At 38.0% G+C, this 15,363-nt stretch overlaps 1 protein-coding gene across 8 annotated transcripts in view; it reads right to left on the bottom strand.

The window, feature by feature from the left end:
- The window catches only part of HECW1 (HECT, C2 and WW domain containing E3 ubiquitin protein ligase 1), a 527,464-nt gene that overhangs the window by 141,656 nt on the left and 370,445 nt on the right, over positions 1-15,363 (bottom strand). For all 8 annotated transcript variants that reach the window (XM_088797859.1, XM_088797857.1, XM_088797858.1 and 5 more), the window contains one exon: positions 3,502-3,644. In XM_088797859.1, coding sequence (XP_088653985.1) covers positions 3,502-3,644 — 143 coding nt within the window. The remainder of the gene's footprint in view (positions 1-3,501; positions 3,645-15,363) is intronic.

Genomic DNA, 15,363 nt, shown 5'->3' with positions numbered 1-15,363 from the left:
ATGAAAATTACATAAAATTCAAATTTCAACTTCCACCGAGTTTTATTAGAACACAGCTATGCTTATTAGTTTACTTATTGTATGGGGCTGCTTTGGCATGCTGCAGTGGCAGAGTTGAGTACTTGGCACAGAGACCATATGACCTACAAAGCCTAAAATATTTACTAATGGGCCCTTTACAGATAATTTTCCAACCCGTGTTCTAAAGAAAAAAAAAGACATGGATATACTTTGCTTGCTTTTCCTATGCACGTTGATATTTTCCAAATACAGTGCCAGCAACAGGTGCGTGTCTTGCAGTATATATACCAATTGTCTGAGAAAGGATGTTGGCATGGTCACTGGAGAGCACGTGGAGAGCTTTAGAAAAGGATCCGCTGCTGGCTGGAGTGAAGCAAGATGTGGCCTTGACTCCCAATTACACCAACTCCAAGGTCCCACATAGGTAAGATACTCTGGATTCTCTCTGGATTCTGGCACCATCCCCTCTGTCCACTCAAGGTAATTTCTTAATTACTAAGAAGAAAACTATCCCGGGAATCAACCTGAAACTTTGCTTTTACAGTTTCATCAACAATGTAGCTTCAGCAGACAACACTGCCCCCTATGTTGGCCTAAATAGGAAAAGTAACTCCTTTGGGATACTTAGGAAGTAACAAATCCAGTGTACCCAATAATAACAAGGACATATATCAAAACCAACTGTTACTCAGATGATTCTGTGTTCATTTCATTTATTCATTTGTGACATTCAAATAAAAAGATAAATCACTGGCTGTTAGTTTCTTTTTAGAAAAGACCAGTGCTATGAAACAAACAACATATATCCCAATGGTCCACTGACTTAGTAGTCTTCTTTGGTAAGCCATGGTTGTGTTTGGACTTCCTTGGAAGTCCATTAAGTAAAGCATTGTATGCAGGAAAAATAGAGCGAGCCACAATATTTTGTTTGTTTAGAAGGGCCTCGGTTAATATAATGAAATAGTTCTATTATGACCATAGAAAGTCATTTTGAACCCAAAACTTAGTTGAAATTAGGGGAGGCCAAAAAACAATCAGATAATGAAATCAAAATTAAATTTATTATGCTTTGCATTTTCTTTCCAGGCCTTTTTTTCCTTTGCTTTTCACCTAGTTCATATTTTTGAGCCCGTGCCATGTAAAAAGTAGTTGATACAAAGCATGTAAAGTATAGCCCTTGCCTTTAAATAGTTTACATTCAGCTGGGAGCATAAGGCAGGACCACAAAATAATGGTTCAAGGCAGCTAGTGGTATTTCCAACATGAAGCTGAGGTGGTTGGGGTTAGAGGACTTCAGGGGAGGCAAGGGCCCAGCTGAAGGCTTAAGATGCTATAGGCAAAGGAATTGAGAGAGCATTGGAAATGAGAGTGCATGTGTGCCTGGAGAGGAGAGAAGAGGAGCCAGTGTCTGAGGTCAGGGAGACTGTGAGTGCAATGGAGCAGAGGTTTCCAGAGCAATGCATGGAGGGGAAGGGGTGTGGGGGTTGTATTTGCTGAGGGCAGAGGGACGCTGTGGTGCAAGGTGGATTTGCTTCTGTGACGTGTATGCCCTGAGGTTCTGCCATGGCCCCAGGACCGAATGGCCACTGCCTCAGTGACCATCACCCCGATGCCCTTTGTCTACATTGGGGCACCTCCAGAAGGGGCAGCACTGAAGAAGGGGCCTCCAGGGACTGTGGAAAGCTGCAGGCCTGGAGGAAGAGCTGCTGCCCCAGGCTGCAGAGGGTGGTCTGTTATACCATCAGAGGTAGTAAGTGGACAGCTCCACTAAGGTTTGCTGTTGCTTCCTCTTAGACGGGGTTTAAGCTCAATTATATCTTATATGTCCTTCTCCTTTTTCTTGGGTGGCAAGAACACTGTAAAAAATCATAGCTTACCTTGTTCTGGCAGGGGAGACCCTTTCTCACCTCAGTGGCCTGCTTTCACCACCTGGGGATGTGCCTTTCCACAGTAGGAAGTAGGAGGCAGGACAATTAGGTGAAGAAATGAAGCAGCAGCTTTGGCTTATGAAAAGTACTCAACATGGAAGAGTAGATGGGTTCCTTCTGTGGCTGTAGAGAGCCCGGGACACTCAACAGACACTAATTGAATCTCTAATACACACTAGACAGTAGTGTGCTCAGTACTGGGGTACAAAGAATCCTACCTAGACACTCTTTGTGTTCTCCAGACAGTAAGGCAGAGGAGAGAAATAAAAAGTGTGGCCAATGCTAAATTTGAGAATTGGTTCTAGGAACCTTTCAAGGGGCCTGTTGCAGGGGAGGGCACTTGGACATTGAAGAGAGGAAGGTATGAGTTTCAACTCTGTCTGCATCTCTGTCACTCACAAGCCTACCTAATTCACAAGTGGGAATTATTTATCCTACTTAAGCAGGATTCCTCATATGGAAGAATGGTGATAGTACCTCAGTTCCAGCGCATGAAAAAGACTAAAAGAAATTAACAATGATCACAAGGAATACCGTTCCCTTCTGAGTTCATACTATGTGTCAGGGGCTGTTTTACATTCTTTATGTACATGTTTTGTTTGTTTGTTTGTTTGTTTAATCCTTACAGCCATGAATGGAAAGTGCAAACACTGTTTGACACATAGCTGTAGCTCCATAACGTCAGAGAGCCAATGGCATGTCTTTGTGCACACAGCTACAAATGTGCTATGATGCTCTAATGAAATGTCCTTAATGATAACTATTAGTGAGTCCCAAGTCCTTCTGAAAATTCAGAGAGCTTTAAATTAAGACACTTGGAAATTCTGCATAATTTTTCTCATTCCTTTGGCATCAATCTAAGAGTCATATTGTATTGAAGCATACATTTATGGCCAGCGAGAGCCATACCTAGTGTTTTAAAATATAGTTCCTATTATCTAGATAAATACATATTCATAAAGATTTTATCTACTCGGAGTTCAATTTAATGAGAACCATGAATGGACATGACTGTAAAAGATATAAAACACAAATACAACTGAATTACGTGAGCAACATAATTGGTATCATTCCATGAGAATTCATGCTTTTAAAATTTCATACATATTATCTAGCATTTTTCTATAAATACTAATGTTTTCTAAGGTACTCTAGTAACCCAGCATTTCATCTTATTATGGAACTGTCACAAATGGTTAAATCCTACACACAAGACAAGTATACAAATGAAATAATATACTTTATAGTAAAAAAAAATTTAATTTCTACCTATAAGAAAAAAATGCTGCGTTAAGTGTTTCTGTCAATATTTTGTCTCAGAATTTTTCACTCTCTTGCATCAGTAACCAGTGATACACGAACAAGGGGAAAGGAAAGTGTTTGTTTAATTGAATGTTGTGGCTTGAACAACATAATTAATGAGAGAAGCCAAGGAAATTCAACACCATCATTTAGTTTGAGTCTCTTGGAGACTATATTGCTGCAGCTTTCAGGCTTCCCCTAGCCTGCTGGCTGAAGCCTAATGATACTGAGGTCTCAATCACACGTTTACCCTATGGCGTGTCTTTCCAGGAGTCTCTGAACTGGCATCGAAAGCTTTCCCAAGAAGCGTTTGATGATAGGGCGGCTCTTGACAAACTTGTCCTTCACCTCGATTTCCAGCACATCCGTGGGCAATGACACAAAGCTGAATTGCTGCAATAAAATAATATGTCGCATCAGTTAACTGAGAGGTGTAAGGGCTGACCAATTCCCAGTCCTTCTACTTTGGGTGAAGTCATTGTAAAACATTCCTGTGAAGATATATATAGATGTAGATATCAAGGTCTTAGAAATTCTGCAAGCCCTGCTTACTCAGTAAATGAATAATGGCAACAATGAAGTGCTTCTCTCTGTGCTTAAAAGTAAGGTTATTCTCTGAGACTCAAATAATAAAAACAACTCACTTTCAAAAGAATAAATGCTACCTAGGCCTTACCATAGTTGACTAAAGGTATTAACATACTTAAAGTAAGAAAAAGCACAAACTTACCTATAATTAAGGAAATGCACTTTAAATCAACAATTTCTTTTTCTTCATTATTAGAATGGCAGAGAATTTTAAAAGATTGGTAATACCCCATGTTCTTGAGAATGGGAAAGACAAGAACTTCCACACCGTATTGATGGGAATGTAATAGATTCGACCTTTGGGAAGGGAATAGGCAATTTTTACTGGCATTTAAGCTGCAAATTCCCTTCAAAGCAGAATTCTACTTCTAGGAAATTTCCCTCTGAATTAACTTGCATAAGCATGCAAAATATATATTTTATAGGGATGGTTACTGGAGCATTATTAACAATAGCAAAAGTCTAGAAAGAGCAAACCTGTCTATCAATAGGAAACCAGCTAAATGAAGGATGGAAAATCCTTGAAACAGAGAACTCTGCTGTTATTGAAAAGAAACAGGTAAATATGCACTGACATAAAAAGATACTTGACAAAACAAGTGAAAAAGCAAGAAATAGAAGAATTTGAAGAGAGAGATTCCATTGTACTTTGACTGCAGAGAAAATGCCAGGACAGGTACACTCCAAACTGAACTCTAGGAAGTGGGCTGGTAGAGAAGGGGAGAAGGCAGATCTTTTTCATTCGATTCTAAACTGTTCATTTTTATAACAGCATACTATATAACATTTAAAATAAAGGCAACAACAAATTAAAGAAAACTGTGACCATCAGAAGTTGTCTTGGTTAACAGTAAAAGTGTAGAAAAGGAGAGGGAAGTTAAATATTGGCATTGCCCAGCTCAGATTACCTGGGAAGAGGGAGTCTTAATTGATATTGAATGTTACAGTACCTTAATCAAGAGTTGTGAAACAACTGAAATATGTAATTATTTTCTTTTATTCTGATTAATTTCTAACAACAATCTTTTAATTAGCTGATTTCAACTTACACAGATTAAATATGGTGGGCATGGTAATATAAACACCTCTGTGCCAGTCAGGACTGGCTAGGGCGTGCTGCAGCAACAATCAAATTCCAAATCTCAGTGACTTACAATGGTAGAGTTCTGTTCCTTGCTCACACTGTCACTGTGAGTTGGCAGAGGGCTCTGCTTATTAGTCACTCAGGGAGCCAGGCTGATGGACTAGATAGATACCCTCTCAAACACAGCTAGCCACAGTGAAAGAGGGGAAGAGAATGCCAAAAGGTCTTCCTCCTGCAAATAAGTGTTCTCTTCAAAGTCCAGCCCCTCATCAGAACTAGACACATGCCCTAGCCAAACACAGAGAACAGGAAGTAAGATCCTACAGTGTGTCTGGGAGACAGCAGACATATTTGGCAAATAGCACTGACTTCCACACCCTCCACATGACACTTTTAATCTTCATTATCAATTAGTTTTAGTTAACTTTTATACAATTCCTAAGAACCAATCATTGTTGGTACTGACAAAACTGAATTTATGGACATGCTAAGCTTGAGGATCAAATCCTTTAAGAAGACCTGTTTGAGTGAGGTTCCAGCCCCTCTAACTCCCTCAGGTCCTCAACATTTCTATAGCTTTGGTCCAGTAATTCCACTGTGAAGTGTATTATAATGGATCTACTAACCTAAATGCTCAACAGTAGGCTAGATACAGTGAAATATATGCATATGATATAATAGTTTATAATTTTCTAAAGAATAATAACATTATGATTATATATGCAATTACAATATAATATTGTAAATCTATTGCAATATAATAATGTGTAATAATGCATTAAATGTTAATAAGATAGGAAATGCTTTGTTTACAATGCTAGGTGACAAGAGCAGGAAACATATAATTCGTGATCACAAAAATATGAATAATGTGAATAGAAAAACGACTGGATAGAATTACAATTTTTTTTTCTTTTTTATCCCTGCTCTGTACCAAACCTTCCCTCTTCCTTCTTCCAAGTTCCAACCTCATGCCTAAGCCTTAACAGAAGGAGAGAATGGTCAGCCTCATTCCAAGGATCTAAATTAGGAGAGAATTCACAATGCTTTCTGGTTTTCACCAGCTGTTATTAAATTTAAATTTCTAAAAAAATTTATTATATTATGTAAATTTTCACATGGCTAAAGTCAGTTTGCATTTTCTCATCAAAAACATCTTAAATTGAAACATTTATAAAATAGATATAGAAACCACACATTTCAGATTTTCAGCATAGTTCTCTTCCCAAGAAATTTAATTGTCTTTAGAGGAGGCAATTCATTAAGTGTCAAATTAAATATGATTTATTTCATTTTTTCTAAGACAGTCTATTAAAACCTGTAAAACATTAAGAATGTATCTGCCATAATAAACATGAAATACTGCCATTTGTGACAACATGGATGGATCTTGAGATTATTATGCTAAGAAAAATAAGACAGACAGAGAAAGTTGAGAATAATATGACATCACTGATGTGTGGGAAATAAACTTAAAGCAGCAAATAAACAAGATAAGCAAACAAAAACTCATAGACACAGACAACAGTTTAATGGTTACCAGAGTAAGGGGGGAGGAGGGAGTTAAAAAGGGTAAAGGGAGTGATGGAAGGAGAACTGACTTTGGGTGGTGAACACACAATGTAATATATAGATGATGTATTATAGAATTGTACACTTGAAACTTATATAATTTTATTAACCAAAGTCACCCCAATAAATTTAATAAAAAATAAAGGAATAATATTTCAAGTCCAAAAAAAAAAGGATGTATCTGCAGTATTTGCCACATTTTTGTGTTACAGATCTCAAAATAAATTTAACATTCAAATATCCACTTTGCTGTATGGCAGAGCATCTAACTACTGAAAGAATTTGTATTAATAAAAAACTAAACATCTAAAACATAATTTTGCTATAAATTGACAAACAGCAATAGAGTAGCATTTAGGTTAGTTAACTTTCACCTGTATAATAAAAGTTTTCCCCTATTAGTAAACATTTATTTTTATTTCATTCCCACCCTCCAACCAAACCTCCTCTTTGGCAACCATCAACTTGTTTGTTCTTTGTCCCTATGGGTATTTTCTGTGTTGTTTTGTTTATTTATTTGCTTTGTTTGTTTAGATTCCACACATAAGTGATATTATATGTTATTTGTCTTTCTCCGTCTGACTTATTTCACTTAGCACAATACCCTCTAGGCCCATCCATGTTGTCGTAAATGGCAAGATTTCATTCCTTTTTATTGCTGAATAATATTCCAGTGTGTGTGTGTGTGTGTGTGTGTGTGTGTGTGTGTGTGTGTATCTCACAACTTCTTTATCCATTTATCTATTGATGGGTATCAAGGTTGCTTCTATAGCTTGGCTATTACTAGTAATGCTGCAATGAATGCATGGGTGCATATATCTTTTTGGATTAGCATTTTTGTTTTCTTCTGATAAATATCAAGAAGTGGAATTGCTGCTCTATTTTCAAATTTTGTAGGAACCCCCATACTTTTTTCCATAGTGGCTGCATCAATTTGCAATCCCGCCAACAGTACATGGGGTTCCCTTTTCTCCACATCCTCCCCAACACTTGTTTGTTGATTTATTGATGATAGCCATTCTGACAGGAGTGAGGTGATATCTCATTGTGGTTTTGAGTTGTATTTCCCTGATAATTTGGGTTAGAAAGGGAAGATGGTGCCACAGGTCAAAAGGTCTTTACTAGCCATAGCTGAGTAAATAATGGGACCCATTATTGCCTCAATGTACCTAACACAACAAGGACATCAATGTGAGGGTGATATTATAATAAAAAATGAAGAAATAGTTGTGGGAATTTGGGAGACATACTCAACATGATTTGGAAAGTATTTTCATTTAGGTATTTAGGAAGGGATATGAGAAAAATAACCTTACTCTGAGAAAGCAGAAGCATAATGATTCATTTAGGCCCACTCATAAACTTATGGAAATCAAGAAAGGTTGAGAATTGAAAAATGATTCGGAGAGACGTCATCAAAATGGCAGCATGAAGTGAGCGTCTGGAAATCTCCCCTTGAATTTACAACTAATCGAACAACTACAACTCCACAAAGGACTCCCTGCACAGCAGACAGACAAGACAAAGAGGCCCACTACTGAATTCACCTAAAGGTGGGTGAATCGCACGAGCGAGGGGGTGGGAGGAATGAAGGGAGAAGTGTAGAGACAGAGATGCACAGGCACAGGATGCAGACCTAGCTCAGTGCTCCGAGCTCGCTGCATGGCGGAACTATCGCAGCTGCCGGAGAGGGAAGAACTCAGACTACTAGGGCTCCCTTTATGGCCCACAGGGCTAAGGGGACAGCATATAACACAGCTGAACACAACACTCACGGCAGAGACCTCAGAGAAAAGACAGGGAAAAAGGCTGAACACAGTGGTTTAAGCCCTCAATGCAGAGCAGAGAATGTAACCCTTAGGCACTGAGACTAGCCGCCCCCTCCCTACCCTCCCAGACATCGCCCGGTCCCGACCTGCCTGGTGCTAGAAGCGGAACAGTAGCAGTGTCAGATCAAAATAACAGAATATTTGCTACTCTGAGAACTGTGGACCGCAGACACAGATTCACAGCCCACTACTTCCGGCAAAGGGGAGGGAGCTGTGGAAGCAGGACCAGCTGTGGTGGTGGTCGCCCCCATTGCTCTGGGCCACCTCTCACAACTCACCCCACCCCTGGCCCCACCTATCTGGGCAGATCCCTACAGGAGTAAACAGAACTTCTGAAACATACGGACTCTGAATCTGGTGCAGGAAGAGCTTTGGAACTTCAAAAGCTCTCCGCATACCCACATGGACACTGCACCCTGTGACCCAGGTGAACTATTAACAGAGGAGAAGCCCATCTCCCAGGGATTACCCCCTTGTGTGAGAAGCTGGAATAGGGCAGAGAAAACATAGCACTACAATGTGAGAGAGAGAAAAAGGCTTCAGTCGGAGAGAAAATAAAACATTCTACCAACAAGTACTGGGAAACAAAAGAAAGACCTCTTCCTATCAACCTGTTGCAGAAGCCACTCCTGTAGATGTCTAGGAAGAGAAATACTAAATCAGTAATTGCCATGAATAACCAAGGCAACAAGACAGCTCAGAAAGAAAGTGAAAAGTCTCCAGAAAAGGAACTTAAAGATATGGAAAGATGTGACTTAAATGACAGAGAATTCAAGATTGCAGTTCTGAAAAAACTCAACGAGATGCAAGAAAACACAGAAAGGCAGTTTAAAGGACTCAGAAACACAATCAAAGAATAACATGAGCATTTTACAAAAGAGATTGAAATTTTAAAAAAGAACCAAATAGAATTTCTGGAGATTAAGAACTCAGTAGAAGAAATTAAGAACGAAACAGCCAGCTTAGGTAGTAGAGTTGACAAGATGGAGGAAAGAATCAGTGACATTGAAGATAGAAACCTGGAAATTACACGGATGGAAGAATAAAGAGACTTGAGACTTCAAAGAAATGAAAGAGAGAGCAACATAAGAATAATGGGCATACCAGAAGGAGAAGAAAGAGAGAAGGGAACAGAGAATATATTCAAACAAATTGTCGATGAGAACTCCCCAAACTTGTGGACAGAACTGGATCCTCGAATCCAAGAAGCAAATAGAACACCTAATTACCTCAATCCCAGCAGGCCTTCTCCAAGGCACATTGTATTGAAGCTGTCTAAAATCAATGACAAAGAAAGAATCCTCAAGGCAGCCAGGGAAAAGAAGACAGTAACCTCCAAAGAAAGCCCATTAGATTATCATCAGATTGTTCAGCAGAAACTCTACAAGCCAGGAGGGAGTGGAACCAAATATTCAAATTATTGAAAGAGAGAAATGATGAGCCAAGAATAATATATCCAGCAAAGATATCCTTTACATATGAAGGAGGAATAAAGACCTCTCCAGACATACAGAAGCTGAGGGAATTTTCTAATACACGACCTGCACTACAAGAAACACTTAAGGAGGCTATTCGACCACCAACAACAATTTGTGGCATCCAAAACATAAAAAGGGGGAGAGTAAAGGCCTGAACCAGACTACGGGAACGGAGAAAGTAAGCGTGCTGAAGAAAATGGAATACTCTAAATATCAAACTTTCTTTTACATAAACTTAAGGGTAACCACTCAAAAACAAATCCAGAACTGAAATATATACTGTAATAAAAGAAGAAATAGAGGGAAACATCATAGAATACCGCCACACAGAAATAATAGACAACAACTAAAAGGCAAAGAAACAATGGAGACACAGCCTTACCAGAAAACTAAAGATAGAATGACAGGAAATCCTCACATATCAATAATCACCCTAAATGTAAATAGACTGAACTCACCAATAAAAAGGCACAGAGTAGCAGATTGGATCAAAAAACTCAACCCAACCATATGCTGTCTCCAAGAGACACATCTCAGCTACAAGGACAAGCATAGACTCAAAGTGAAAGGGCGGAAATTGACATTCCAAGCAAATGGTACCAGAGAAATTCAGGTGTAACCATAATGATATCAGATGAAACTGACTTCAGGGTGAAAAAGATAACAAGAGACAAAGATGGACATTTCATAATGGTAAAGGGGACTATACAACAAGAAGACATAACAGTCATCAATATTTATGCCCCAATCGGAGCACCGAAATATACCAAGCAATTACTAACAGAACTAAAGGGAGAAATTGACCAAAACACAATTATACTAGGGAACTTAAATACATCATTGACAGCTATGGATAGATCATCCAAACAGAAAATAAATAACGAAATAGCAGCCCTAAATGACACATTAGATGAAATGGACATAATTGACATATATAGAGCACTTCATCCTAAAACATCACACTATACATTTTTTTCTAGTGTACATGGAACATTCTCAAGGATAGACCATATATTGGGATATAAAATCAGTCTCAGCAAATTTAAGAAGATTGAAATCATACCAAGCATTTTCTCTGATCACAAGGCTTTGAAATTGGATATCAACTGCAAAAAAGAGGGTAAGGGGGGTGGGGGGTGGGAGATGAGGGTAAGGGGGATCAAATATATGGTGATGGAAGGAGAACTGACTCTGGGTGGTGAACACACAATGGGATTTACAGATGATGTAATACAGAATTTTACACCTGAAATCTGTGTAATTTTACTAACAATTGTCACCCCAATAAATTTAAAAAAAGAGAGAAATGATATGAATGGTTAACTGTGTTCAGGTCATGTTGTGTTTGAAGAAATGGGAGGATATTCAGGAATAAGGCAGGAATACCAACTAGAAGCCAAGATTATATGCCTGGTGTTATGGGGGAAGAGTGGTCCTAATTGTTATGTGAAATAGGTTATGAGATACAGTTAGAGTGGGCATCTAGCTTTGCCTCTCCTCTCTTGCAGTCTAATTTAAAGGGGTAAATAAGACATCAGCTCTGTTCATAAGAGATTGCCTTGTACTATTCAGCCAACACTATTATTTATTACTAATGAAAGTTAAATGGACTAGGTTTGGTGCTTTCTTGTGCAAAAGTTCTCCAAGGAAAGGGAAAGCACGAAAGAAGTAAGTGGAACACACAAATTGCAGCTACTCTTCCTTAGAAACTTGCAAGGTATGTGAGTTTTAATTCAGGTGACACTTTCCATTGAGTTTCTTTTGTTTGTTTGTTTGTTTTGTTTTTAGTTTCAGGCATGCAAAACAACATAACGATTAGACATTTACACCCCTCACAAAGTGATCACCCCAACAAGTCTACTACCCTCTGACATCATACATAGCTATTTCAATACCATTGACTATATTTCCTGTGCTGTACTTTATATCCTGTGAATATATATATATATATATATATATATATATATATATATATATATATAATTATAGTTGACATTCAATATTATATTATATTAGTTTCAGGTGTACAGCACAGTGGTTAGGCCTTTATATAATTCATGAAGTGATCCCCCCAATAAATCCAGTACCCATCTGACACACTACATAGCTTTTACATTATTGATTGTATTCCCCATACTGGGTTTCACAACCTTGTGAGTATTTTGTAACTACCAATTGGTACTTCCTAATCCCTTCACCTTTTTCATCCAGCTTCCTAAATCCCCTCCCTTCTGACAACCATGAGTTTATTCTCTATCTATGAATCTATTTCTGTTTGGTTTATTCATTTATTCTATTCTTTAGTTTTAAAATAGTTTTAAAACTCAAAGATAGTTTTGCCTAAAGTCAAGAATAATAATAGAAAAATAACTCCATTAGTAGAGTAATAATTGAAGGAATGGTTTTCTTTCACAAGCAATATTACAGGGTTTATTATTAAGAAGTGGTGCCCTTGGAGTCTGGGCAAAGGAGAAGACCTGTCCTACTAAGCAGTGTATAACTTGCCTCTAGCCTAAGAAAGAAGTGTTAGTGACAATCCTGTTGAGACATGAGCTTGTAACTGTGGGAAATATAGATGCTTTGAATAGTAAAGGCTGCTCTTACAAATTTGTGATATATGAAAGGTTTATGTTTCTTCTTATGCATAAAAGCGAATGAACTGGATATAGACTGGTCCTCTACCACCTATATATCAAGATCTGAGAATCCTCAGGCACAGAATAGAATATTATTGATTTTATTTACAGACACTGCTATAGCAAAGTTAGGCCCAGATTTATTTGTAGCTAACCAAAGTGGGAAGCAAGGTCTGCATGTATGTGTGTCTATAAACATGTAATATTTGTGTCATAAAATATGAAGGTATATGTATTATACACATATATGTATTATATCTATATTTTTATCTGTATCTATTAACATATCCATATCTTTATCTACATCTATATCTGTATCTCTAATTTTTCCTCCTAGAGACAATTCACTTACAAAGATGAAATGGGATTAGATTACTATACTGAAAACAAGCAAGACCAAAATTTTTCTGTAATCATAAGCATCTCAGCTAAACTTTCTGTGTCTATTTCATATTAACTCTAACAGAAAAGAAAGAAAAAACTGTTCTTCCAGTTTCGCTATCTGCACATACCTTGTTGGCAAATTGTCACCTCCATTGGTGTAGTTCCTCATCTGTACACCTTGCTCAATCCTAATTGTCTTTCTTACCTCCAGAAACCCATAGCTAATCAGTCAGTGAGTCTAAACTCTCTTACTCACTCTACAATCATTCTCTCCTTGTCTATTCTGTTGCCATTAGTCTAGGTATGGCCCTTGTCATCACTTGCCCATGTAATAACCTCCTAACTGGTCTCCCTGTCTTCAGCTTTTCCGTTACAGTTGGCTGTAAAGTTATGTCTCAGAAACACAGATATAATCATTTCATTATCTTCCATAACTCCCCCTGACTTCTTCTCACTTACAGGATTAAACTTAAAGTTCCTAGTAACATGTCTGGGTGCTGCCAACCTTTCTACTTTCACTTGTCACAATTGCTCCCTGAAGGCCTCATTTTCTTTCTCATATTTTCATGGACTTACTATTTTCCTAGAAGTTGTTCTTTCCCAACTTCCTTACCATGCCAAACTCCCACTCACCTTTAAAAAACCCATCTAAATGAAATTTCTTCTGTAAAGACTTTTCTGACTTTGGAAACCACCAACAGAGACAGCTTTTCTTAGTTCGACTTCAATATCTCCTCTATAGTTCTTATCATATTTATTTTTTGTGGTTAACGTGTAATATCTGCTTTAATAAAGCTCTGTGCACACTGAAACCACACATGACATGTATTGAGCACAGTGATAAATGAGGGAGTGAATGGCTACTTCCTGAGATAATCCAACTCCATATCAGATATTGATGCTACAAAAGTAGATTACAATCCAAGGTAGTGGGTGAACTATAACATAATCTTCTGTGAACACTAGACTGAACCTTCAGTGCCTCAGCCACACGAGTTATTGTTCTGTCAGAAAATCTGAGCGTTATATTATAGTGATGGATTTTTCTGATATGAAAGAAAAGTGAAATTCTTCATTTGTGAGTGGGATATGTTCACTCACACAAGCTGCCGCTGAAGAATAATTAATTGTGGCAGGGAGAAGTCTGAGATGCCTCCTTGAGACCCTACTTCCTTGTGGCCAATCCCATGTAATCTCCTCATATAATGGATGTCCCTTCCAGGATTAGGTTACTAAAATCAATGGACAAAAAGGTTACTAATCAAGTAACCAAAAAGGAGGTGGGCCTGACTTAATTAGGTGAGCTTTTTATAAAGGCTGGGGCATTTGTGAAGTCAGAGAGATGGAAAGTGGGAGACAGGTTTGATACAAGGGAGATTCTCCACCACTGGCTTTGATGATGGAAAGGGCCATGTGGCAAGTACCAGGGAGTAGCATCTAGGAGCTGAAAATGACCTCCAGACAACAAGCAAGGATCTGAATTCTGCCAACAACCTGAGTGATTTTGTCAATGACCTAGATGAGAGCAAAGCTTAGCCAACACCTTGGTTTCAGCCTCAGAGACCTTGAGCTTACTCAGTTAGGCTGTTCCCAGACTCCTGACCTATATGACTGAGAGATAATGAATGACTGCTATTTTAAGTTGCTAAATTTGTGGTAATTGTTACATAACAATAGAAACATAACACAATCTAAATTAGGGTAAGTAACAGCAGCATGAAGGTACTTTCTGAATAAGCATACAAGTTATTTGTTGAAAGCTAGTGTACTGTAGCATCTTCCAAACTGATTTCTACATGATGTTGAGAGTTCTCAGAGAAAAAAGAGCTTTGAGTTAAACAGCGGAAATTTTTTGTTTGTTTTGTTTTGTTTGTTTTTATCATCAGGTGATAGAAATGTGAATCATGAATTTGCAAGATAGAATGCAGTGTCTCCATATCTGACTATGTCACCTCCTCTGGCATGTGTGGACATGTGTGTGCGGAGAGGGGTATCATGTGGTAGACTCCTGTTAGGTAGATCACAGTTTGGAAAATTGGTATTTTGTGTCCAGTTATATTTCAAAGTGATGAGGAGAAAATAACAGTTAACCTAGAGTTTATACACACTAAACTTTCATTCAGGAGTGACGTAAAAATAAAGACGTTTTAAATATATTAAGACTTGGAGAGTTTACCGTCCACAAACTTTCAGGGTCTTTTTTCAGACATAATTTATAAATTATAATGATAAGCCAAAGCATCAGGTTAATGAAAATAGTTATAGTAGCGATGTGAAGAAAAAAAAATCATGGTCTATTTCTATGTATGTACGTATGGGGTCTGACAATTAAGTTCACGAACTCATCCTAGAAAAAGTGCTACATATCTCATTGCTGAATATCACTATGGTCACCTTCAAAGTACTCTCCTTGGGAAGCTATGTACCGACACCAGCGCCTAGTACACCCTTCAAAGCAATTTTGAAACTCTTTCTGGAATGGCCATCAGAGCTGTCATTGTATTACCCTTGATGTCCTGAATGTCATCACAATGTCTTCCT

Source organism: Rhinolophus sinicus, chromosome 4 (genome assembly GCF_057876585.1).
Source record: "Rhinolophus sinicus isolate RSI-liver-muscle chromosome 4, RSI-T2T, whole genome shotgun sequence".
Lineage (NCBI taxonomy): Eukaryota > Metazoa > Chordata > Mammalia > Chiroptera > Rhinolophidae > Rhinolophus > Rhinolophus sinicus.
The sequence above is the reverse complement of the archived record's forward strand: the minus strand, read 5'-3'. Positions and strand labels throughout refer to the sequence as shown.